The sequence below is a fragment of the Pogona vitticeps genome, chromosome 3 (genome assembly GCF_051106095.1).
Source record: "Pogona vitticeps strain Pit_001003342236 chromosome 3, PviZW2.1, whole genome shotgun sequence".
Taxonomy (NCBI): domain Eukaryota; kingdom Metazoa; phylum Chordata; class Lepidosauria; order Squamata; family Agamidae; genus Pogona; species Pogona vitticeps.
In genome coordinates this window covers 224308956-224335984 of record NC_135785.1, presented here as the reverse complement: position 1 = coordinate 224335984, position 27029 = coordinate 224308956, and the positions used below count along the sequence as shown (strand labels likewise).

At 39.4% G+C, this 27029-nt stretch overlaps 2 protein-coding genes across 4 annotated transcripts in view; both read left to right on the top strand.

Annotated features, from left to right (window-relative positions):
* The window catches only part of LOC110088643 (suppressor of tumorigenicity 14 protein), a 32457-nt gene extending 27581 nt beyond the window's left edge, over positions 1 to 4876 (top strand). The window contains exons 12-15 of one of the 2 annotated variants that reach the window (XM_078389837.1): positions 590 to 773; positions 2546 to 2729; positions 3298 to 3434; positions 3972 to 4876. In XM_078389837.1, coding sequence (XP_078245963.1) covers positions 590 to 773; positions 2546 to 2729; positions 3298 to 3333 — 404 coding nt within the window. In that variant the 3' untranslated portion in view covers positions 3334 to 3434; positions 3972 to 4876. Of the gene's footprint in view, positions 1 to 589; positions 774 to 2545; positions 3276 to 3297; positions 3435 to 3971 lie in introns of those variants that run through there. The other variant, XM_078389836.1, reaches the window with a different exon arrangement.
* A 147-nt stretch (positions 4877 to 5023) lies between these two features.
* Positions 5024 to 26183, top strand: C3H3orf52 (chromosome 3 C3orf52 homolog). Of its 2 annotated transcripts, none has more exons than XM_072993957.2 (7): positions 5024 to 5202; positions 8064 to 8292; positions 10849 to 10972; positions 14584 to 14741; positions 16387 to 16457; positions 18143 to 18345; positions 20285 to 26183. In XM_072993957.2, exons 2-7 carry the CDS (start codon positions 8167 to 8169, stop codon positions 20311 to 20313), a joined length of 711 nt encoding a protein of 236 aa, XP_072850058.2. In that variant the 5' UTR covers positions 5024 to 5202; positions 8064 to 8166; the 3' UTR covers positions 20314 to 26183. The 2 variants fall into 2 exon arrangements, with proteins under 2 accessions (XP_072850058.2, XP_020665734.3); XM_020810075.3 differs by having other exon boundaries at positions 7903 to 8292.
* The last annotated feature ends 846 nt before the right edge of the window (positions 26184 to 27029 follow it).

Below are 27029 nucleotides of genomic sequence, written 5' to 3'. Positions count from 1 at the left end.
GTCACTATAAGTCAGATTCAACTTGATGACATATCAAGCTTTATAGGACACAACCACCGTATTTCAATGCTTTCTTTAAAAAAAGTTTAGATTTGCAAGTAAGGCACTTTGGCCACACCCCTTTTAGCTAACTCCCGCTACTTACAATTGGTGAGGACTCAAGAGAGGGCTTTTTCTGTGGCTGCTCCCAGATTATGGAAATCCCTTCCTTGTGAGGTGTGGCTGTCCCCTTTCCTCCTTTCCTTCCTTCTGCAGTTTTAAACTTATCTTTTGAGAGAGGTTTTGGAGGAGTCAGCAGGCAACTGAGATTGGCAGGGGAAGGAGCCTTTACCATTTTGATTTAAATCATGTTTAAAAATATTTGTATACCATAGTTTCAAATTCTGATTGGTTTGTTTTAATTAGTAACTACAGTTTCTAAAATGTTGTGTGCTTCCTTGGGATCCCAGTAGGGAAGAAAAGTATTATAAAAATCAAATCAACTGAAAACAGATAGAAGTGTACTGGGGATTGCACTGCAGAAATGAGTTTATGGACATGCTTTTTTCAAAACAGAAAATAATCTTTGTGCATATTATATTTATACCAGCATGTGGAAGGAGTTACCTAAAAAGACCCAGAATTGTTGGTGGTGAAGACGCAAGGTCTGGGAAGTGGCCTTGGCAAACAAGTTTGCAGCTAGGACTGTATGGTCATATCTGTGGTGCATCAATTATTTCAAACAGGTGGTTGGTATCTGCTGCTCATTGCTTTCAGGACTCTGATTCTATAAGGTATATATTATAATGTGGTGATATATATTTATTATTGTTAACTTTCTTGTTGCTATGTCGTCAAGCCATCTCTGACCTATTAGAATCCTAGAAAATGTCCTGTCCTCAATTCCCCTGCTCACCTCTTGTAAACGCAAGCATATGGCTTTCTTTAGCGAGTCCGTCCATCTCATATTTAGTTTTCTTCTTTTCCTGCTGCTTTCAACCTTTTCCAGCATTATTGCTTTTTCTCGAGAATCCTGCCTTGAGACAGCCTCAGTTTCAACATCTTTGCCTCCAGAGATAGTTCAGGCTTGATTTGTTCTAGGATCCACTGGTTTGTCCTTCTGGCAGTCCAGGGTATCTGCAAAGCTCTCCTCCAGCACAGTGTTTCAAATGAATCATTTTTTTTCTTGTAGCTTTCTTAACTGTCCAGCTTTTGTACCCATACACAGTGATCAGAAATGTGGATGATCTTGGTTCTTGACACATCCTTACATTAGATTATCTTTTCTCATTCTTTCATTGCTGCCCTTCCTAGTCTCACTTTTGATTTCTTGGCTGCAGTCTCTGTTTAGACTGATGATTGTAACCGAGGTATACAACATCTCTAACTATCCATAGTAATACTGCTAAGTTCATCTGATGACATAATTATTTTATAAACACTAATATACACATGCAGAGACAGAATTTTCAAAATTGCAAACCTACACCCACCTACCAAAGAGTAAATCCATTGAAGTTCTCTCATTGAACTCAGTGGGAATTCTATTTGTAACTCATTAGGACTTACATTTGAGTATGCATGGACAGGATTAGCGGTCTGTTCAATCCAACTCTTAATTGAGACTGCATCGTAGACCCACATATATCTAGCATCCTGGATGAGAGGCAGTTCCCAATAACATAACTCTTATCTTGTAGAAAGTAACTGTTTTGGATGATGTTGAGTCATTATACAATATTTATGGAAGGAATATCTACCTATGAAATCTACTATTAGAGTTCAGTAAAAACATCCCAGTTTAGAAGCATGATGCCACTGAGACACAACAGCAGGTGCTATCTCCAACCCTGTTTGTGGCTTTTGTTCCAGGACCTGTTTGTGAGAAGTGCCATGCTTGATGACATAGGCTTTTGTGTGAAAAGTACTTGTGGATGGTTAGATAAAGGTGCAAGGCATAAAAGTAAGAGGGCCTGCTCCCACACCTATAGCAAAGCTTTCAGTGTTGGGGAAACCCAATAATCCCTGTCCTTCCACCCCAAGTTCTCTGGCTCTCTATCTGTGAAAAGCAGCCATTCTGAAGAATAGAGCTTTCACTATCCCTGAGTTAAAACCCTGGAAATTTAGAATTCATGTGGAGAGTCTTCTTGGATAGTAGTTACTCTGTGGTTCAGGGAGTTGTCCACACAGTGGAGAGGATGCAATTATCATTGAGGAAATGAGCCTATTGTGCTCCTCCTTCTTGCACATTGAGTCAACATACCTCAATAATCACTGACAGAGGAGAGTCATCTCATGCAATTTTAAGAGTTTACTGTTTCTTTTAAAATATTTCATTTGTATTATCTGATCACTTATAGGTGTTAATCATATGGACCCAGATAAAGTGACATAACTTAAGCACCTGAATTCTTGTTGCATTACATATGTTACTGTTATATTCTTTCATAGATTCTGTGGATATTTCCTAGATGTTATAACATTCCAGTGATGCACACTGAAAACTGTGTGCAATGCTTATAAGAACAACACTTGCAAGACTGCACCTTTTGCCTCTTTTTTCCAGATACTCGATAGCATCTGGTTGGAAGGCATATATGGGTATAAGGATCATTAACAAAAACAGTAATGATCCTGAAGCCGTGAGACCGATCAAAAGGATTATTGTCCATCCACACTATGACCAATATATCTCAGACTATGACATTGCCCTCTTGGAAATGGAGACCCCAGTCTTCTTCAATGAGCTGGTACAGCCCATATGTTTACCAAGCAGTCCTAGAGTATTTATTTATGGAACTGTCTGCTATGTAACTGGCTGGGGAGCCATAAAAGAAAATAGTATGTTCATTTCTGGATATGTTCATTGCAATTTGGAAGTATCCCTAATATACTGTATAATGTATTTTTGTGGGTTGTAATTATGGATTGCTCTGGGGAGCTGATCTTGGCTAAAGATATGGGATATAAATAGAATTTTTTTAAAAAAAACTTTAATGGAACTAAGGTAAATAAGATAAATGTCATTTGTGGCCATTCTTTGTGATAAATTATACAAATCCTTAGGTTGTTAACTTTCATAAACTATTGGGAAGGTAATATCTCTCCAATCTAGACAAAATGGAGTTATGTACAGTCAATATATTCAATTTATCAAGTGCTGTGAATAACATTTGTACCATGAGAGCACGTAATCAAGTAAAAGTTAAAGGTCTAGGACAGATTTGTGATAGCATTTAATTTTCAGTTCCACAGTTTACAGTCTAAATTACTATACTTGATTTATGCAATGTTTCTGCAATGATTCTTTTGATTTAGGTCAGCTTGCAAAAACACTACAAGAAGCCAAAGTGAAAATAATTAATCAAAGTGTTTGCAGTAAACTCTATGATGATTTGATTACTTCTCAAATGCTGTGTGCTGGAAACCTTAATGGCGGTATTGATGCATGCCAGGTAAAGCAGAAATTAAACTACAAATAGGAACAATGATTTTTTAAAAACATGTCTGCAAATTAAATTTTAGAAAAGGAGGAGTTTTCATACACTTGGTTTTTTTTTTTTTAAAAGTATAAGCATGGATGAGTTTAATCACAAATTGCCCATCAGTAATTTTAGCATATAAAATATTTTGGAGGCAGGATCTAATGGAACTGCAGTAGGGGAAATTCCCCTGCTCTACTGAAGCCTCCTGTGTACTCCAGATTGACTTGCCAGGTGGGAAGGCACAATCTGTAGAGTTGGAACAAAGACTGTTGAACAGTGGAAAGACCTGCCTCGGAAGGTGGTGGATCTCCTTCATTCAAGGTTTTCTAATAGGGATTGGTGGTCCTCTGTCAGGGACACTTTTATCTGTGGATTTCCCATATCGTTAAGAAGTTAGACTACATGACCCTTGGAGTTTCTTCCAACTCTACAGAGTCCTATGGCAGCAACTCTTAGTAGGGCAAATAAGCTTCTTTCTTCTAATAACTCTACTTTTCTTCCTGTCAGGGTGATTCTGGAGGCCCATTAGCCTGTCTGGGAAGAGGAAATAGATGGTACCTCACAGGCATTGTCAGCTGGGGTGAAGGATGTGCTCGAAAGAACCGACCTGGGGTTTACACCAAGGTCACAGCACTTTATGACTGGATTCGTCAGTATACAAGCTGATATAGGGCTTGAGGAACAAGCCAGAAGCACACACACCTTCTTATTGGAGCCCTGAAATGATAATGAATAAAGCAAATTATATAATGTGGGGAAAGTGACATAAAGAAGAAAAAGGAATGATTAACTATATAATTTAAACCGGAAAACATTGTGGACTTTTTGCATTGCTAAATAACAATGTGGACTTAAACAGGCATTATTTCACTTTATAATTTTATGGTGTTTCATCAGCAAATAAGAGAAAATGGAATAGCACCTTTGATTGGCATCTCCCGAAACTGTTCTGATGGTTCTTCTGCTTTGTATTAACCTTGATCTTGCTTTTTTACTGTGTGCTACTAATATGGTTTTCTTCTGCAACATCAGAGAAACACTGCCAGTTTTCGAAATGCAAGAAAAACCACTGGAAGTCCTATATACAGTACACTGAAAATAAAAGATTACTTTTGAGAATGGAACCTGATCTCTGTTCAAAGTTTCATGCCTCCCCCTCCCCCCTGCAACCAAATTTCTGATTGAGCTGGCTGCAAATTGTCTTCCCCTGGTTCCTGAAGTGGACTTTCCATTCATGCAGCCACTGCTCCCACACCATCTCACAGCAATTTATGAATATCAGACACACTGTAGATAATGGATTGTACAGGAATTTTAGCAACAGAAAGGAATGTATCAGACAAAGAAGTAAAAACCATTCATAAATAAAAGAAACGATACCTAGACATCAACAAAACAAAACAAAAATAAAACGTGTGTTGATGGTAATGAGTTAATGAATAGAAATATGTATTTGTTAGGGATACACAGAAGCTTCTGTGAACAGTAAAAGGCTGGTAGAAACCATAAAGCCTGGATGAGAGATATTCAGTAGTTGTGCAGAAGAAAGTTCTGGTTTGCTAAACAGCTGTGAATGATTAAGCTACAGACTTCATGACACCTTCAAGAGGAGAGCACCAAACTTGCTCAGAATGTTGTTAATGATTGATCTCCAGTCTCAGCTCTCTTATCAATAAGAGAGTGAAAGGGGCTAAAATCCTTCTTGAACTCCATGGGTCTTATTTATGAACAGACACGCGTAAGTTTGTATTGTAAATGTTGATTAATGTAATTCATACAGGGTTTGTATATAGTCAATCCGATTTCAAAATGCCCACTGTGGACGACTGGCTTGTAGACTAAGTGAGATACAGCACTCTGCTCAGCTCTGTTTAGCAGCACTATTACTGTTCTTTCTGTTTTCCATTTAATTATTAATAAACAGTGTTTGACCTCACTTGGGGGTTATAGCTTGATCTTGGTCTCTTGGTCTGTGGGTTTGTTTTGAGTATGTTCTCAAATGTTTACATTGTTTTAAAATAGTTTTAAAGCTGTTTCATTGACTATACCCTTTCCTGGAATCTTAAGATGTAAGGCACGACATAAATATTTTAACACAAAACTACATAGATACAAATAAGGGGATGGACTAGTATTTGCCAAGCACATAATGTGAAGACAAGACATCCTTGTCTGGGCTTGTTTGGATGAGCGTTAATTCACAGGGAGATGTATGTGATCTCTCGATAACAAACCAGGAGTGGCCAGAACAGTTGATGAGCCACCTGCAGAAGGCCCTGAATTCAAAGCTAAGCATGTTCAGGTAGAGCTGGAAAAGATTCCCATCAGTATTTTTGAATAGCCTCTGCCTGGAAACATCAACAGTGCTGAGCAAATACTTTGTATTGTGACTGGCCTTCTCCAGGACACTGGCAAAAGTGCTGGAGAGGAGAAAACTGTACGCAGACTCTCCATGCAGAGATGCAGAGTCCTGTGTCTGCCTGCACTTCCAGGTTGGCGATTTCAGTCCTACTTTTTTCAGTCCAACTATGCATGGCTTAGATGGAGAATATGTAGTCCTTCAGATGTTGTTGGACTGCCACTTCCATCAGTCCTCATCACTGATTATGCTGGTTAGGCATCATGGGAGTTGCAATGAAAGAGCATATGGAAGGTGGAAGGTTATGCATTCTTTACCACAGGGTTAGTTCAATCCAAGAATTGCAGTTATACTCATCAGTTGGTAAAGAAAGGAAAAATAAAATCTAGAGATGTGGACTTTAATAACCTGAGTAGTGAAAATGAACTGAATCTGGATTATTTGTGCATTTCTGAGGTGTCCATGCCCCACACAGATCTTATGAGTTAAATCTGGCATGCATGAGGTTTGGAAAAGTTAAAAAAGACATGATGTGGTTAAAGATAAGAAAATGACCAAATTTTCATAAAGAAGAAGTTGAGCCAGTGCCAAATGAGAAGATCTCAGTGGCAAATTATTAACAAATCAGTGTAGGTGCTTTTTGTTGCATGCTGAGTTGCACGATAGCAAACATCTAAACTATTTTTAATGGCAAGTCACCACTGGGATTTATGGAAATTGCATTATGCCTGTAACAGGGTTCCATTCATTCTTGTTAAAGAAGGAAAGTATATTATAATGTGAGTTTTTGTGGACAATTGTTCGCTTCCTCAAATACATGGGGTGTTAACCATAATGTTGTTGGGAATGTTTTGCCATTTTGCATTCACTAACACAGAGAGTCAGTGGGAGAGAGTTAAGCTATAAAGTGATTACTCTTTGTCACTAACTTAATTTGTACAGTTTTTACCCACCTCTGGCACTGGGCCAGCCCCTTCTTCCTGTTTACTTAGGTCCCTTTATCTGTTGTTTGCTTTCTTCTCTGGTCATGTTTTGAGAAGGAAGCATGGAGCAAAAGGAACCTTCCTCAATACTCTCTAACCATTTTTTTCTCTTGGTTGTAATTGCAGCTGATTACTGTATCTACAGATATACTGTATCTAAACTCATTTCTCTACTTAAGATTCATCTTCTAGATGTTTTACTACAGAAACTGCTAGATTTGTGTGATAAAGGAGAACTAGGGAAACTGGACTAAATTTTTCCATGTGTCTGTGTTTTTCTGCCTTACTATGGATTAACCCAATCCCTAACATAAACCTTGTTTTTTCAAAAACAAACATCCACTAAGTATAAGGTGGAAATATAGGGCAGGAGCTGGGACTGTATGTAGTGTGATGAGAGGAGCATTAAATGTAGGAAGTGCCCACAATGACACATATATCATTAATGAAAATATTGCTGATTCAACAATCACACAAATGAGCAAATATGTGTGATCACTGGTTATTCCAGTTCAGACTTCAGTGGAATGTATTGGGATCTCCTGATGAATCACAGCTCAATTCTCTCTACCCTTGAAACTTCTTTAATTCGCAACAGCTACTTTAAGATCAGTGACATACATAATTCCTATTCGTTCAAAGTCTGTTTTTTCAAAAACTTTCACAGAAGCAATTATCTGAAGTTCGTCTGTAAATTTCGTCTGTAAATAACAAACACAAATTGGTGTTTGTTAGGCAAAATCCTGCCCTCAAAGGATTAAATTAGCTTCTCATTTTGTCATCAGCCATTGCTCAACAAAAGACACTTGGTTTCTATCTGGCCTGAATTTGTCCAGCATTAAGTTGCAGGCATGGTTTCTTATGTAATCTTTCTGTCACTGCTAGAATTCTTTGAAGTTATCGCTATTCAAGGCTTTTATTTCACTCTAACAAAGGATGGTGCTTTTATGTATCGCTCTAGCAAAGGCTGGGTTGCCTCAGATTAAGTTATCTGCTGGTGTCTATAGAGGGCAGCCTAGGTAAAGTGGGCAAACTGGAAAATCCAGACCGGCTTTGCACAACTTTTGAATATGACTTTTGCATTTCCTGATTCCAGAGAACTTGGCACTTCCTGATTTTTTTTCTCTTTCTCATGGGAACACCTGCAGAAACTATTTCTTGCTCTACGCTGTTTCATTTAGTCATCCCAGCTCCTAGGAACATGTAGGCTGAATGGAAAGGCATTCACATTTTGCACTGGGTGCTACTTTCAGACAGATAACTGGAGCTGAAAAATGCAGAGGAAGTTGGTTTTTCCTGTTGACATGTCCTGTGCTGTGAGGTCCTCTATTGCAAAGCCCTTCACTGACAACTAGAAGCAATGAATGGCCACGTTCCTCTACAAGATGCAGAGCACATTGAATTGCAAATAGGAAGGGAAGACGGAGAAGACACTGTGACCACATCAGATGAGCCTCTTCAGCCCCAGGTCCCCAGTTCTGTACAGGTAAGGCCCTGATATATTCACTTTCTGTATTATAATGACAGGGCAGTGTGATTAGTTTATTGGCATTATATGAGCACGTAAGTTAATTGCTTTAGAGGCACGTGGACTACAAAGATTTAATTCTAATGGAAAGGAAGGGGGAAGTCCAGTGTAAAAGAACCCAATACAACTGTTTAACAGAGGCTTTATGGCACTTTTTCACTGATATTTAACAAATATAAAATGTGTTTAAAATGTGTACCTAGATGCTGGAGAACGTGTCCTTGCCTGGCTAGAAGAACAGCTGTCTTGATGTGTCAAAAAAGGCAAATGTGCTGAACTCTGAAATTTCAAATACAGTAGACTACGCCATGATCAGATCAAAGTGGATCTCACCTCTGCTATGAACTCAATAGAAAGATTTTATCCGTCCTATACATTTAAGTGTCTATCACTGAAATTAATGACACCTTATTGGATCATACTTGCTGTAATGTACTTTCTAAACAAAATTGGGATATGTAGCCATTGAGGATTTTTTTCCCCAACATTCGTAAGAGAGCCTAGTGACACAGAGCTATAAACCAGGAAGTCCTTAGTTTAAATCTTATCTTGCTTTTCTGCCATGCGCTTGTGACAGAGCATGTGGCCATGGTTGGCACTGCCCATCTATTCCTGAAGTCTAGTTTTGCCATGAGCCAATTAGTGATCCTCTCATCATGGGAGGTACAGTGATGGCTAGAAGAAAGAAGAACTCTCTCTTGCAAGAAGGTATCATATACCTTCTTCCACAAGCTTCAAAAAAGCAAAACTGCTGTTGCAATTAGGAGCTGCATGTGTAATATCACTATAGGATCCTGGGAGGAAGGGCAGCACACATTCTCCACATCCCATCCCTCTAGCAAGCTGTGCCTGGTCCCATTCCCTGGTCCAGGCATTCTGGATCTTCAATATCTGGTCCTCAGCCCACAGGGAAGTTTCTTTCCAAAGCCCTGTGGTGTTACTGCTGCCTCAGCTTGTGTAACAAGAAGGCTCACAAGTTGTGATGGTGATGACCCACTCCCTGCCTTGCTCCAAACAGCAGGATGGCTCTAGTTGTTTTCCCAGCTCCTTCCCTTATGTTTAAATGCCAGACTTTCTCTTTCTCCTATGCGCTGGAACCTGGGACATGACTCTTCACTTGTCGATCCAAGAAAGCAGAACATTGCCATGAGACTTCAGGCAGTGCCTGAAAACCTGACAACGCAAAACGTTGCTAAATTCAGGGACTCATTAGTCTTCTACCAACTTCTAGCTATTGTTCCCATTTCCTCTCAAAGATTTTAAGCAGTAACAAGGTCAAGGAAAAGGAAAAGGATTTCTTGCTGACCTAACATCTCCTTTCAACAATAATTCAGTCTAGAGGAAGAGGGTAAATGAATAGGCAGTGATGCAAGTGCCAAAAAGGTGGAATTGCTGAGCACTCACTCAAAGGCCCTCCATCGTATGCCGCCAACGCAACTTTCAAAGTGTTCTTAGGTCAGGAGTATGGAACATTTGGCCCTTCAGATAATTCCAGCTGAAGTAAAAAAAATGGTTCTTCTCTCCTGACAAAGGCAAATCAAGTCTGTCTCCACTTGGAGTATTATCACTGTTTTAAAAAGGTAGGGTTGTTATAAGAATTGCAAGAATAATTTGCACATGAAGCTCTTTGAAAACATGAAACTGGTCGGTAAGTAATATTAAAAGTGGTGTATCTAGCTTCTTCCTCTTGCTCCTCTTCTTCTAGAGGTTCAGCTTTCTCAAGAGTATCTTGGCCTTGAATATAGCAGCTCTAAATGATGTTCTGTGCACCCAAACCAACAGTATGATCTTTACTGATTGCTTTCTGGACATTAGCAAGAAAGTTATTTTTTACAAAGCAAAAAAAAAAAAAAACCTACGCCTGATTTCACTTAATAAATGTCTGATTAAATGTTATTACCTAATATTCATTGAGCATTTACGATGCATGGCACCCTCTTCAAGGTCAATTATTAGCTCTGCTCAGGTGTGATATCTAAAGAGGTGGCAGGGATGAAGGGGCACACGTAAGCCTCCTCCATTCCCCAAGAATTATTCATATGGTTCCTTCTGGTTCATATTACAAGATCTGATACCTCAAAGGTTGTAAGTCATACTCATCTGAAACTACAGTATTTGTTATCTGGTTGCTAGTGGTTCTTAAGCAAACAAGGTGTTCTGTAGGCAGCTAGGTATGTAGCAAACACTCTCTCCCTTCAGGCTTATCAAATGCACATATTTACCAAAGGTGTTAACAGTCAGCTCAGTGGTGTTGGAAGTTTAGTACAACTGTCTCTGCTACTTGTTAACATCCAGCTGTCCTCTTTACTCCTCCCCTCCCAGTTTATGTTCATTTCCTCTTTGACCTGTAGGTTTCCCACAAGCTTCTTCCTTCTGTTGCTCACACTCTGAATTTTCTATTTTGCTTCACAAATTGGCAAACAGGACCCATCATACAGAGTGTGTGCTAGCATCATTCAAACAATAATTTTTTTTTGGTTAGTGACTGACACTTTTCCCTTTTTTTCCCCCTAGGAGAAAGGCAGATTGAAGTCATGTTCCACGATTGTATGTTGGAAATGCAAACTATGGATGGTTGCTGTGTCCATTTTCTTCTTGATAATCTTTGTGATTATTTTAATTTTAATTTTTTATCCAGGTATGTATTTCTAGGATACCCAGTGTGGTGCAATGGATAGAGTGACAGACTAGGATTTAGGAGGCCTGGGTTCAAATCATCACTCAGCCGTGGAAGCTCACTGGGGGTGTGAAACTGGTAAAACCACTCTTTAAGTAACCACACTCATCTCGAAAGCCCTATTATGGTCCGTATAAATTGGTTCTGACTTGACAGCACATAACAATAAGATGTACTCTTACCCAAATATTTCAGGCATGAAATTATTTCAGAATTATTGGAGGATGGAAGGCTGTTCTCCACTACAGTACTAACTACTGATTAATGATAGAACAAATACTCACTAAATTCTTCATTGTTGCTGTTCTTGTTTTTGCTGACTTTAGCGGTATCAGCACAATGAGTTATCTAAATAATGTTAAAACTCTGTTATTGCCTTCCCTCATCTCTGTAATTTGCACAAGAAAGTTTCTAGATTATCTTTGAGAAGCAAAGCATGTGCACGCATACCCCCACACATGCATACACAAATGCACATTAATCCCAGAAGGCCTGATGACTGCTACAAGACAGTGGGAACCCATCCAATGTTTCAGATTCTTAAATGAAGCAGCAGTTGTCACAGTTTGGAGTTGCACCATTTTCTACAAATCCGGATTACTGAACAAAAGAGGCAGTTTTTTTTCAAACTGGCAATGTGACAACTCTGTTGAGACCCTTACAAAGTCTCTTACTGTCATTGCTGGCTAGGAGAAAAGAGTTGCAATTCCTCGTCTTTACATGACGAAGGAGAGAAGCAAATATTCATATTGGTTGTTGTGGGTTTTTCAGGCTCTTTGGCCATGTTCTGAAAGTTGTTCTTCCTAACGTTTCTCCAGTCTCTGTGGCTGGCATCTTCAGAGGACAGCACTCTGTGCGCTGGTGTAATTTGCTTGGGAGTGGAGTATTTATGGCTGTGAGATAGGCTTTTGTCTTTTTCAGGAGATGGGTGATTAGTGTGTCTGTTGTGGGTGTATGGTGTGGTAAGGAGGAGCGATTATCTGTCACTGTGATTGATGGGTGTCATTAGCTGGTCTTTTGTGTGTAGTGATCCCCAGTCCTTGTGGCTGGGTAGAGTTCGTTGACCTTTTGCACGTCGTATTTTTGAGAGCTGGGAGCCAAGTTTTGCTGAGCTTCACACTTTCCTCTTTTTTGTTGAAGTTCTGCTGGTGCTTGTGGATTTCAATGGCTTCCCTGTGCATTCTGACGTAATGATTGCTGATGTTGTCCAGTATTTCAGTATTTTGAAATAGATTTTCATGTCCAGCTTTTTTAGGGCATGTTCAGCTTCTGCAGATTTTTCTGGTTGTTTTAGTCTGCAGTGTCTCTCATGTTCTTTGATTCTGATGTGGATGCTTCGTTTCGTGGTTGCAATATATACCTGGCCACAACTGAAAGGTATACGGTATACTCCTGTGGTGGTGAGGGGGTCCCTTCTGTCCTTTCCTGATCATAACATTTGTTGTATTTTTGTGGTGGGCTTGAATACTGTTTGTAGGTTGTGTTTTTTCAAAAGTTTCCCCATGTGGTCCGTGACCCCTTTGATGTATGGCAGGAATACTTTATTTGTGGGTGGCTGGTTTTCTTCTTCAGTTTGGTGTTGTTTTCTTGGTTTGATGGCTCTTGTGATTTCATTTTTGGAGTAGCCATTTGCCTGTAGTGCCCAATTCAGATGGTTGAGTTCAGTGCTGAGAAACTGAGCTTCACAGTTCCGATTTGCACCGTCTACCAGTGTTTTGATTATGCCTCTTTTTTGCCGTGGGTGGTGGTTGGAGTTTATGTTTAGGTACCTGTCTGTGTGGGTGGGTTTCCTGTAGACCTTGCTTCCCAGTCGGAGCTCAGTTTTGCGTAGGACCATGACATCTAAGAACGGGAGTTGGCATTTCCCCACTGTGCCTCTTAGAGAATAACTGGCCTGTGTAGCCATGTGCAAGCTGCTCAGTTCCAAAATGCTCTTAGATGAAGGGAATGGTAAACCACTTGTGAGTATTCTCTGCATTGAAAAACATGGGAATGATTGTCATTAAATCAGAATTGATGTCATGCAATAAAACTGGCTGGATAACTCAGTGAGTTACGTAGTTATCTGGCTGGGAGTTCAATTCCCCACTGTGCATCCCAGAAGGGTTAGCCTGTGTGGCCTTGGGCAAGGTGCACAATTCCAGAATGCCCCCAGAATGCTACATGACCTCAGCACACCTTTTTTTTCCCCTGGGAAGCATGCTTTTTGTTCCGATGTTAGGTAAAATAAACAGCTGGCAGAGGCATGTTTATTTGAACTCACATGTGAACTCTATTGCTTTTGAATCATTTTGGCATATGTGAATGCATCTGTTGGAGTAAATTGTGTCCGCGGGTTTGTCAAGTACAGTGATGGATGCCAGGATTATGGGTTTCAGGCTGCAGTCCGATCTGGTTTTTTTTTTTTTTCTTCAATCTGTAAAACTAACACAGTGATATGTGCAAGAAAATTTTAAAAAAGCAGCCAGTGTGAGGGGGAAAGTGCTCCCTTCCTTCTTTGTAAGCTTAGAAGCTGCTAGGCTTGGTCAATGTCTGTGGTCAACTTATTTTTTTATTTAACTTATTTATTTATTTATTTATTTATTTATTTATTTATTTATTTATTTATTTATTTATTTATTTATTTATTTATTTATTTATTTATTTATTTATTTAACTTATATGCCACCCACTCTATCCAAAGGTCTCTGGGTGGCTTACTCTTTCTAGTGCTGGCTGCCCCTGCTGCCCTCTGTGTGTATGCCTCCCCCAGGACATCCTTACTCAGAGGTTTTCAGGCAAGGAGAGGAGGCTGCTATTACTTTAAACATTTACTGAAAGAGGAACCTCTATATGGTTTCCACAGGTTGCAGGACACCTTGGAATCCAATCTTGGTTTTTGTTCCATCTGTAATCCTGACATAACAATATTCCAGTTTGAAAGAAATTGTAAAAATAACAAATATTAAAAATAACATTGAAGCAGCAGTGGTGAGTAGCCAGCATGATGTTGGGCAGGTGGGTGCAAGACAAAGCCTCAATTGCAAGAATTTTAAAAGCCTGTGTAGCCCCCTCATCCAATATACAACACAACTTAAAAACACAGTAAAGGTTTCCCCAAGAGGATGCAAACACTGACTCAAGTACCATATGACTACCACGAGACTTTAACCTGATTTTAAAAACCCTATCCATCTATTGATTCATTTTCATAGCGTAACCATTCGTTCAGATTGCACAAAGGTAGCCCAAGGGCAAAGGAAGTTGCTCCTAAGTAACTTACAGTGTGTTTAGGATGAGATAGGTTTCAATTCAGCACAACAGTAACTGGCCTAGTATTGTGGCTCAGCAGGCCCTTAGCTTTTCCCATTTCGGCTAGTTACGCTTGCACATTAAATTCCATTAGGACTTGATTCACAGTTAATTTTATCTAGATCAGAAGTTCATGTGAAGTCTACCTTTTATGGCTTATATTTTACTTATGTCATTCTGCTGTCTGGGTACAGAAAATGAGTCCCTGTCTTCTATCTGATAGTTGTTCAGCTATTTGAAAGCTCATGAGGGTTACTTTATTTTTAACTTTTATTTTTTAGTTGTTTACATAGATGAAGATGAGTTTTGGGATCCTGAATCAATAGCAAATGGTAACCGTCATAATTTCTCAGGGATGTTAAAAATCCATTGTGCTGCTCCTCAGCTGCTGCTTTCAGACTTGAAATATGATTTGCTTTCTGAGTACCTCCATAAGAGGGTAAGTTACCTATCTGCAATTGGGTACACATTTATTACTGAATTTAGAAAATATGTAAAGCACTTTGCATGCATGCATTAAAAACAATCCTGAAGTGTTTCTTATGATAAAATCATTATAAAAGTTAACTAAACAATAAAATGATGAAAAATTTAAAGTACGGTTACCTGCCATTATGAACAGTCAAGTAAATGCCGGGATAAACAAATATCTCTAGTTTGTTGGCTGGCACTCATCAGAGCTCAAAGAGGAAATCATCCCACGTAGTGAGCGTTGTTGTGGAGAAGGAAGTTCTTGACAGCACAGTCAAGACAATCTAAGGAAAGCCATAGCAGAATATAAAAGATTGAGAATATAAAATACTGGACAATGTGGTCCCTTAGATATGTTCTCTTAATATATAGCTAATCTATTAAGTCATATAAAGGATTTATAAACAAGAGGGCCACTTACACATCACTAAAAAGGATGAGAAAAGAAAACATGGATTTGCAAAAAAAAGTGATTGTTCATAGTGAGCTCCACATGCTCAAGAAATGAATCATGCCACCCTGGGTACACCTGATCTCATCTCATCTCATCATGGAAGTGAAGCAATGCCTTTTTAGTAGATGAATAGGAGACCACCAGTGAATACTATGAATCTCTAGGTAGGTTTAGGAGAAGAATTCTCCTTGAAATCTTGGAGAACCTCTTTCAGTTGGAGGTGACAATAATGGGCTATATGGCCTAATAGGTTGCTTCCTAACTAAAAGATCAAATATAAGAGAGGACTTGAAGATGGGACAGATGGGTGCATGGACTTGAGCCCAGTGCCATTTAGAGCCACCATCACAATGGATGGTTCTCTAGATTTCTGTTTCCATGACCACCTTGTGAAAAACTAATTCCATGCCTCTCCAAACCTTTGTCTGCCCTACCGCTGTGACATCATAAGGGCTTTGGTGGTGAGCATGAATCTCAGGGAAAGGGATGCTGGCCTGAGAACCCAATCCAGAAAACATTTTACAGAGGCAGAATGAAGGCTTACAAAGTATTCAAAAGATTTCCGAGCTCCTCTATTGAATCTGTAACTCTTTCTTATATGCCATAACGAACAACATATAATGTGTTCCTGACTGATTTTTTTCATACTGCCAGGGTTAATTCTAGTGTGAACCAGACAATATTTCAATTCATACTGACGTTCAACTGGGTATCGAGGTAACATCTGATTTGAGACATCAGCTTGTCTAATTCTACAAGCTCTATTTGTCTACATTGCTTCTGTGTTCTATGTGCACAAAACCATTTCACAATGGTTGAAAACATACAACTTTTGGAGAAGTTACAAGCACAACTCAATTATACCAAAATCAGTCTTACAACTATGAAAAATGTATAGGCACAAATGCTTAAACAGTCATCCATCCTTGCAAGTTGTGAAAAGCTGCAATTATGATTGCCATTCAATCAAATAGAAACCATCCATCAAAATTGTTACAGCTATGAGAAGTTGAAAATAAGAAATAGTCTAAAAGTAAAACTGTAGGCAGAACTTAAGTCAGAAAAAATTATTTCAATAATAAGCTATAAACTGCTCTCAGTTGACTTTTTCATATCACATCATGTATTTGTGATCATAATGAATGCTTTCTTTCTCTAGCTTACAGACGTATATAGTAATTCACCAGCTCTTGGGCGATATTTTATCTCTGCTGAGGTCAACTCCATCAGGTAGGAAAACAAAATATTTTCCAAAGCTATCATTGGGTATTTGAAAAATCTAAATCTGACTGAGGAAAAGAAAATGAGCCTGAGAAAAAGTAATGAATTTTGGTTGGTGGAAGAAAAACAGAATAAATATAGAAATATATGAGATTTGTTGGGGAAAGTGATGACAGAAAAGGCCTTTTTTTCATCAATAGTCTGTTGTGCACTGGTGTACTTTCATTGCACATCATTCTTACAATTTTGTCTGTGGGCACATTACAATTTCAAAGCATTAAATAAATGCAGAATATCACACTCCATCTTCACTAACCAGTACAGTGATATAAAATGTGTGGCCTGTAGGCCATTTTTTTCCAGGTCTGCTTCCATCCTGCTTCAAAATGGTGTGGATGAGTAAACAGCCACACCTAGAAACTGCCATGAATGGTAATTCACCTTATAAACAAAGTTTAACCATGAACCTTTTCAACTTCAAAAAATTCTGGAACTGGACCTCTAACAATTTCCATTCCCTCTCCCTCCAAGTTTTTTTCATGGGTGGGTGGGGGGACATTATATAGTCCCTAGTAGAGGCTGGGGTTGAGAAATGGCCCCAGAGTCTCAAGACCCTAAAGGAATGTCAACCTTAACCAAGTAGAGGTAGTATTATTCCAGCCAGCCATGTTCTCCTGCAGGATTATGAAATGTTAACAAGCTCAAGCAGAAAATTCTGTTCACACCCACTTCTATTTTCCAGATGTTTTCACACTGATAGTGAACATATAGTAGCTACTGAGTGTGCTCAGTTCTCATTGGGCTCTCAAAACAAGCTTTTAAAAAAGAACACCTTTGGAAACCAAAGTGTTTTCTTTAATTATCATTTTTTGCAAATGTCAGTGAACCTCTTCACAAGCATGCAATTTACCCTACCACAGCAACCATATGATCGATTTTGGATATTGAACAGAATCAGACTTGATTCATATTTGGATGGGAGACAAGCAGGGACTGCCAGAGGTCTCCTGAGGGACGGCTGGGAAAGAATTGTGCAGTTAGTTGCTGAAAGATACTGTAACATCTCTAATATGAAGAACAATCTTCCTTAAAGAAAGGAAACAAAACTTTTTTTTTCAAAACCACACTTGACCATGGGAAAAAGGCAGAAGATTCAGTCAAATCCCCTTTCTCCCTTTGTTTCTTGTAAAATGGGAAGTCTCTGTGAATGTAGACTTCCCATCTTTCAGTTCTAGACAAATGTGAGAAAAAGCAAAGAATCTTTTAATACTGATTACGATACTATGTTTTATATCATATTGTCTTTATTTATGTTAGACTGTGTATATTTTAAATTGTTTTTATCTTGTATGTTGTGAACCACCCAGAGTAGACTATGTCTAGATGGGCGGCATATAAATTCAGTAAATAAAATAAATAAATAAATAAATAAATAAATACTGCCAGTCCTTAAAGAGTTCCCATTGTTAAGTGACGATTTGAACCCTGGTCTCCTGTGTCATTGTCCAACACTCTATTCACTATATCACATTGGCTCTCACCTGTACACCACCACCACATTCTTACTTTACATTTTCAGGTATATGTATAAAAGGATACTCGTAAGAATATAGTAATATCAGAATGGGTAGGGAAAGGGATTATTATATAATCCATTCATTTTTATCCTGACTCTGCCTCATTCCTTTTTCCAGTGAAGAAAATGGTACAGTATCTTACCACTTGTCGTTCTCAGTGCCATCTGATGAGACGGAAGAATTCATGAAATATAGAATGAGTAAAAACTTTCTGATGAATGTTTTAAGGCAAGATATTTATGACAAGGAGGAATTAGATGGTGCGTACATATCTGGATGTACAAACATGACACTTGATCCAACATCTATTTCATTAAAACGTAAGTGATTCATGTAATGGAAAATTGCATTATTTGAGAAACCTAAGCAAGATTATATAGTTTTCCAAGAAACCTAAAAACTCTCATACAACATCTGGGTAAGACATCTCCCAGAGTCACATGTTCTTATAGAATACCCACAACTATACTCTCAGACCCTTCCAAGTATATATATCAGTATTTGAAAAAGGTTGAAGGAAAGCTTTATATATATATATTCTTTTTTTTTACCAGCCAAAACCAGCTGGAGGGGCTCTGACATTTCCCCAGCAAATCTGTTGTCTTTCGCCATTGTGATCCTTTATTGTCCTAGCCAATGTGATGTACAGTAAGGGGGGGGGGAAATGACCCATGCCATCTTTTTGGACAAACATGGATTTTTGGTGTCAGTATGTTGGTCCCATTTAGAGAGGGCTTGAATTGCCCATGAGATCAGGAAATACAATATGTATAAAGTAATAATAATGTTAATAATTATATGTATATTATAAAAATATGTATAAAGCAGGGGTGTCCAACCTTTCACCTTCCCTGGACCACATTAGAAGATGAAAATTTGGTTTGGGCCACATATAAATTTGGTTTGGGCCGCATGGGGGGCAGCCCTAGCCATCCTCTGCAGCCCCGCTCCAAGCACGCTTACCGGCAGCTGCAATCTCAGACAGCAGAGGCCGCCAGCTTCGACTCCAGCGGCTTTATGGGGCTGGGAGGGGATCCACCTATTGATGGGGATGGCGCGATGCAGTCACACAGCCCCCCTCCCACTCCTTCCTTCCCTCTCTCCCCCCCTATCGTTGTGACGTGACCCAGCCGCATTCTGGCCACAAGTGCCAGCAGTGTAATTTGAAACTTTGGAATTTCTTTAAAAATAAAAAATTGCACTGGGCCGCATTATGAGCCGATCTGGGCCGCATGCGGCCCTCGGGCCGCAGGTTGGACAAGCCTGGTATAAAGTAATAATAATGTTATAATAAAGTAAACCATAACTGCAACCCTAACCCTACTGGAATGTGGCAATTTCGCCCCCACTTGCCCCATGGGGGGCAGGGGGAGCCTTGGAAGGGTCCAAGAGTGCCTTCCAGGAACCTTTGGAGGCTCCCCCACCCCCATGGGGCCAGCGGGGGCAAAATCGCGACTTTCCAGGACCCTTCTGAGGCTTGGAAAGCCTCAGGAGGGTCCTGAAAGCTGGCGATTTTGCCCCGCTGGCCCCGTGTGGGTGGGGGGAGCCTCCAAAGGGTCCTGGAAGGCATTCTCAGACCCTTCCAAGGCTCCCCCCACCCCCACCCTCACGGGCCCAGCAGGCTGAAATTGCCAGAATATTTTTCCTGTTTTCCTCCCCTAAGAATATAGTGTGTGTGTTATGGAGAGGTGTATCTTATGGAGCAAAAAATATGGTATATGGGTGAAGCCAATCCTGCCTGTAAGGTGAAAATGTTTGAGATTTTGAGTATTCAACACATACAAAGCCTGACAGGGCCCTACTGTACAGCAGAAGCAAAGGGGAGCTTCTTCTTTTGCTCCTCTTTCACAATTTTTAAACCTGTTTCCCTCCCATTGGAAATAACAGGAGGGAAACTACTATATTTTTCTATGTATAAGACACTACTTTTTCTTAAGTCCATAAGACTAAAAATTGAGGGGCATCTTTTACATTGAAGTAATTTGAGATTGCTGAGGAGAGAACAAAATGTATGCCAGTTTTTGCTGGCATATTTAGCTTAAGTCTTGTTGCTTAGTGTAGTAAGTTGCAACTAGAGTAAGCCCATTTAAATCAGTAGAATTTACAGAATAATCACCACATCCCAACCGATTCAGTGGGTCTACTTTACTAAAAGATAGGATTTCAGCTGTTAGATCAGGAAACATTATGTCAAAATATTTTTCCTTTCTCCATATCAACTTTTAAAAAACACACAATTCACACAATGTGTTTCTTTAGAATTACAGGCTGACACTGCAGGAGGATGAACAGGATGTAAGCTGCTAGATTTCCAGAATTATCTTGGAGGATTTTTTGAGACATGGTACACCCTATACAACTTCTTTTGTTCAAACACATTTCAGTCGAACATTCCCAGTGTGCTCTCAGATCCCATGTGCCAATCAACCACTAATAGAAAACTGGATTGCCATCTGGACAAGACGGTGGTGCCATGCAAGGCTACCTAAATGGCCATGTTAGAAATGCAGTTTTGGAATTATGTAGAGACTCACTGAATTATTCAGATCACAACTGATGCTGCTTATTTGTCAGATTTTCCAAATGTTATAAACTTCAAAAGAAAATGGACACACTAAAATGCCCCTTTTTGGCCTGGAGCTGTTTCTTAATAGTATGAGACCAAAGTTGCTAAGTTTGATGAAAAAAGCTCTGAATTATTTGGTATTTACTTTGCTTTCTCTGTGAGGAGGGTGTTTCCAGGATTCTAAGCTTTGTGTAGTGAAAGAGAAACAAACGTGCATTTGTTGTATGATGATGTTTACAGAAAGAGGCCTCCCATATCGGGAATTAAGTTTCTTTTTTATGCCTTCAGCTTCACATTCCTCTTTTGCAGGCTGAAACATGCTGCCTGTGAGGGTGTTTATATGTCTTTCTTCATCTATTTTCTCCTCATGAGGTCTTCAAGCAATGATGCCATGAAAATCTATCTGCTCTGCACAGGAGAGGGCAAAGTGTAGATGTGATTGGACTGTAACTCCCATGAATACTAACCAGCATAGCCAATTTTAGTCCTCTAAAATTTGAATGACTGCTCTTTGCCCACCCTTGTTTAGTGAATGTCATATTGTGTTGGTTTTGAGATGCCCTCTTTGGTTTGGTTTTCTCTTAAATGTGTACCCCACTTTTTAAGGGGTCTAGTAAAATAAAACAGAAAGCTTACAAAAAAGGATAAAACATATCAGTAAAATTAATAACCACTTAAATTAATTTCTGGAAGCATACAGACACCATAACCTATCAATTTCTTGGGGCAAAATTTTGTTTGTATATAAAAGTCATTATCTGCAGACGAAAGGTGTTCAGAAATAGGCCTTCCTTTTCAAGGAGCTCCAGAATGGAGCAGCAGCCACCAAGAGTCTTGGTCCAAGTTCGTACTAGACAAGTTCCTATCAAGCATACTTCAAATGCTAATGGAAGAGAAAAAAGACCTCAAATCCCCCAAAAGGCTTGGAGAGGACAATGCAGTCTTTGAAATAAAGTAGTCTCGTGTTGTGTTGAGCAACACTTTGAAATGTGTGAAGAAATTAACTGCACATCGTGTTACTACATGTGATTCCACGTTGTAACATGGAATCACATGCTCCCTATAATTGGGCCTGTCCTACATTCTGACTGGATCAGTTTGAATTAGAAGAAATTTCTGAACATTCTTCAAGACCACAATATGTAGAAAGGACAATAGCAGTCTCAATGAAATGTAGAGGCCAGACTTGCATTTCAAGAAACAGGATTAATGGGCACAGCAAGTGTAGCAGCGTAAAACCATTCCTGGCTACTGCCCAAACCTGGGCACCCAGGTTCAAGATTACTTTCAGAAGTACACCCACAATGCGAACAGAAGAGTTCAAGAGGAGTATGATCTGATCCTACACAAAGTGAATCTTTGTTACCTAGCCAGACTTTTGATTGACCAGGAGCACCTCAGTCTTGTTTGGGTTAAGCTTCTGTTTATTCAGATGCTAGGGACCAAACTATATGAAGTCCTACGATCCATGATAAAGTATCCTAGAGTCCATAAGATAAAATGGGCATATTCTTTAAAAGCTAAAGAAATAAAGATAAATATTCAAGTTGCTAATAGTAATTCCATGAAAATGGAAAGGAAAAGGACTGGCACTTTGCAGTGTGAACTTCCTGGTGAAATTAGTGAGAATGCTATAGGTAATGTATTTTTTGTTCCTGAACTACAATACACCCTGATAAGTGCATCAGCTTTGGATGATAAAGGCTTTTCTAAACATTTTGAAAACGGACAGTGTATAGTAATAAAAGATGGAGTAATAGACAAGTAATATCTAATGGTGTCTATAAGCTGAGTCTTTTAGATGAACTGCAACAGATCAACAGTAAACAAACAACTGCCAAGGAAAGAGAGGGAAGGAAACACTCAGCAGAGAGGCGGGTCTCTCTATGAATTCAAAGGGTAGAAGGAACAATTGATTATTGCTGGATAGATGGACAGTCGCTTCAGCACAGGAAAGTCCCTCCCAATTGCACAAACTGCAGAAAGTATGCAGGGTTGCAAACAAAACTCCAACAGCATCATCTTCTGAAATGGATCCAAGAGTGCCTCAAAATGAAGGTATTCATAATTTCCAGGGTATAGCAATAAAGCTTGTTAATGAAATAACTTAAGAAATGAGGAAGGAAAACAGGCACTTCGCTGCTTGCTTGTTTGTTCAATAAATTTGTATCCCACTATTTAATATAAAAATTGCAAGGTAGAGAAACTTCTATGACATTTCACATTTTCTCTGCAGCCTACATTTGAACCCATAAGCACGTTCAAACATGTTTATGAGTAATCTGGCTTTTCTCACCAGATTACTCCTAAACATGTTCAAAACCACCCATAAGTTCAAATATACGGTAGGCTGCAGAAAAAAAGATGACATGTCATAGAACTCCTCCCCCTAATTATTATAGTGAGTGGTAGCCAGTGAAGGAGCTGTTTAGTATTAAGCTTAATGTTATGCTGGTAATGACATTGTGTGTAATATTTTAAATATTCCTGTGTAACATGAGCAATGATGTCCTTTTTGTTATGTAATATAATGATATTTTTTCATATATCAAGTACTGTAATATTTACGTGTTATATTTTGTCACTACATTCTTGTTGTTTTCTTATTTTTCTAGATGATTTTTCCCCAGAAGAGGAACTAGAGAGTTCAATAAAGATAGCAAGAAGTGTAATAAGTTATGGATTGCACAGTGTTAATGTCAATAAGTTAATATTTAGGAGTGTTTTGTTGCAAGTTAAGAATAAGTTACTTTTAAAAAAGTGACTTTCCAAATTATGAATTGGGAATGGCGGGGAACAAAGAACACTGGTTGTCATTGTGAGGGAGGAGTAAATGTGAGGTACAGCTTTTTCACTCAGCCCTATGTAAAAATGTGGTCACTCTTTGGCTGTGCCAGTTCCCTGTGACCTCAGTACTCTGCTGCTCAAGAGTCAACAGTAGGTACTGTACTCCTTACCTCTTCCTTGTTACAGTTTCTTGTAAATACAGGCTTTCTGCTGTATACTTACTGCTTCATAGGGACACTTGACAGGTCCCACCAGACAGTAGTGGCTGTAACTCTCTCTCTCTCTCTCTCTTCATCCCTTCCCTGGAACTCTACCATTGCTGCAAATAGCACCGGCAGCACAGCTTTTCTCCCAATTTCCTGCAAAAAATGTACCTGGTGATGTTGAAACTATGTGGGTGTAAATACACAGCCACATGAAACTCTGCTGATCCTGGGAACTATGTTTTCATAGAAATGAGATAATTCCATATAATGCCACATTTATACCCACATGGAAGAGCATGAGCAGGCACACCTATACATTTATCTCCCCACAGAACTCTCTGCTTCAGGTAAAATTCCCTCCATTTTTTTTTAACTGGCAGGACTTGGGGACCACAGGGGTACTGGAGAACGTCAACAGTGCCCTGAGAGGGGGCAATATAGCGCTCAGATGCCATGTTTGCCCCACTATTACTCATAAACAACAAACATTCAGCACAGAAAGTAATTTTTAGAAGAGGTAGCCATGTTAGTCTGTGCAAAAACAAAGCAGAAATGAAAAAAATAAAGGAGAGGAAAACATTGAAGACTAGCTGCTATATTTTAAAATAAGTTTCATGGACAAGGAAGGAGTGGCGGAGAACCCCTGGAAGGCATCCGGAGGCATGGCGGCCTTCGGACTGGAAGGGGGAGGTGGGGAAAGCACCAAATTCGAATTTGGCGCTTTCCCTACCTCCCCCTTCCAGTCTGCAGGTTGATTCTCCGGCCGCAAGTCGATTGGAAATCTTGCAGCCGGAGAAGTCCATACCTCGAAAAGTACGCACGTTAAGCCATGCGTACATTGAGGGTCCACTAAATTTTAATGTGAACTTTTATGGACAAGTTCACTCATTCGTTGTCCATGAAACTTAAGAGAATAAGCAAGATGTCCCAAAATAGTGAGTAACTTTTAGAGTTCTTTTAGAGTTCTTCAGAAATCATCATCGGGCTGGTTGGTAAGCAAGGGTGGGCAAGGGAACAGAGAGATGAAGAAAGCTAGATTAGGGCATGAGCACACGGGTATATAGTTCATCTTTGGGAACACTTTTGGAGTAAGTCCAGAGCAAGCTGCTTTCCCAATGATCAAACAGCAGAAAGTTGATAGCACTCCAACCTGACCCCAATCCATGCCCAAACTGGGGGAACTGGGGTGGAGTGATTCCTGACAGATGGGACAGCTGTTTTGAGATTGCTACTAGCAAAGCAACCCTTTCCAATGCAATCAGAGACACACCTCTCTTGTCGTCTGGTCGCACCCTTGGCTTTAAAGCAAACGAAACTGAAAGTAGTTGACCTAAATGCACGGGAGATGATTGCTTAATCTGGGAGTTAAATTCATAGAACTAAATGGACTTACATCTGAATAGGCAAGGGAAGGAACTGCACTGTGAAACTGCTAAGATGTACAATTTTTTAAAAAGGAAACAATAAACACTGTTTATTTAAATTGGGATGTCCCAAGGAGGAGGAGGAGGAGGAGGAGGAGGAGGAAGGAGTAAAAGAGAGCTTTTTGTCCTTGAAGGGATGATGAACATATGGAAATTTATTTCCCATCTCTTCTGTGGTTATGACTGCAATTTGTAACTTCTCTTTTCTTCCTCCTTTGTGTATTGCAATTGTCTGCCTACCAGGAACATTTCAAAAGTTAAACCCCATCAAATGCTGTAGTAATTCTTTTCACACAACTAATACAGTATTACCTGTTCATTGTTGAAAGAAAAGATTCCCTTCTGCTTCCTGGAGAGTGGAGTAGAGCTATCAAAGACATGTATTACCTCATTTTTAACAAGGGTTTAAGGTGATGGTTTTCTAGTAAAGGATAGAGGGAAACCCCAGTTGAGATGGTTTGGACTTTTTCTGGGCTTGTGAAAATAACCTGAGTTGTTTGCTAACCTGAGTCATGATACTGCATTTCTAGACATTGCACCCATGTGATAAAGAGCGAAAGCAAAATTTACCCAATGACATGAACGTGTCACATGTTTTCATTCAGGAAACATGGGCTCTGTCCCTTTCCTTGTCACTGAGTATCACAAACTAAACCCATGTGAAAACAACAAAAACAACAAATTCAAGGAAAACGCTAAATATGCTATCTTGGTACTAGAAATGAATCTAATGTCATAGCAAACTAAAATCTTTGGCTTGCAATATATGTTAGCTAGTAGTTTAGGAGAAAATGGGTTCTCTATTATAGTGCTTGTCAAAAACTAATATTACAGAATTTCAATGAATTTGGCAGCTGGAGATAACTTAAATACATCTTTAAACTGTCTGTATTATGTGCAGAAAAACACTATCCCAGGCTAGGAGGTTATTATAGTGACTTTAGTTTTTAGGAGCTCATTCAGAGCTTGGGAAAGGTATCAGCTACTGACATGCTAGTTGATGGGTGCTAGAGGTGATGTATGGGTGGTGTACCTGGAAGTTTAGAAGTGCAGATGGTAATCATGAGAGCCCTCATAGGCAATCTATATTGTAAGCCGCCTATAGTGGATGATTCGCCCAGATAGGTGGGGTGTAAATCAAATAAATAAATAAAATCGCTGTCCCCATAAGAAAAGTCCAAATCTGTAGCATATAGAATTGAACTATATCAACAAAAAAGAGACAGGTCTTTTGCAAAATTAATAGATCTTAATTACCTAAACTGTTCCCAAATATTTTGTTTTACAAGAGGGATAGCTTGCAAGAATCTACTTTTCCTAGGAAAATTAATTTCACTCCCAGCTAGCATGAGGCCTGCAACTAAGTTCAGAAGGAAAAAGGAGACAAGGTGGTGGTAGCAAATGGTGTCATAATCCCTACTGTTCAGAACATCCTGGTGCTTTAACCTTGTGAGCCCTGGATTCATAACACCCCCGACTGTAGATTCCATGTAGTTTTCTAGGCTCTGAAATCCAGAGGAGTTATAGCTTAAAATATAATCAGTCAGGACTATCCTCCTCATCTTCTTCCATGAGAAGGGTCCAGGCAGATCTTTGGATTGCCCCAATTTGTCCCTCTTTCAATTAATGACACTTCCTTCCCCTGCCTTTTTCCACAGCTTTCATTGGGGGGAGGCTCAGTGACTTTTCTTTTTGTTGTTGTTAAATAAAGTGACATCGAGAAACAACAATGCACCTACCTAGCACAATACATATAGTACTGCCGATGTATGTCATTCATCTTGAATAGCACTACAACTAGGAAAATATATATTAAAATTATTTAATGGTAGAGTAAATGAAAATAGAGGAGGGGGATTGTCTGTCATCCCTTTAAATGTCACGACTCACCAAATACATCACATGGTTGCCGTTCAGATAACAACCCCCACAGCTCTATTTGGGTGTGAACTAACGATCTACATGGGCTACAGAACAGGATAACTAGGAGTGCTCCAAATCACGCTAAAAGCTGTTCCAGA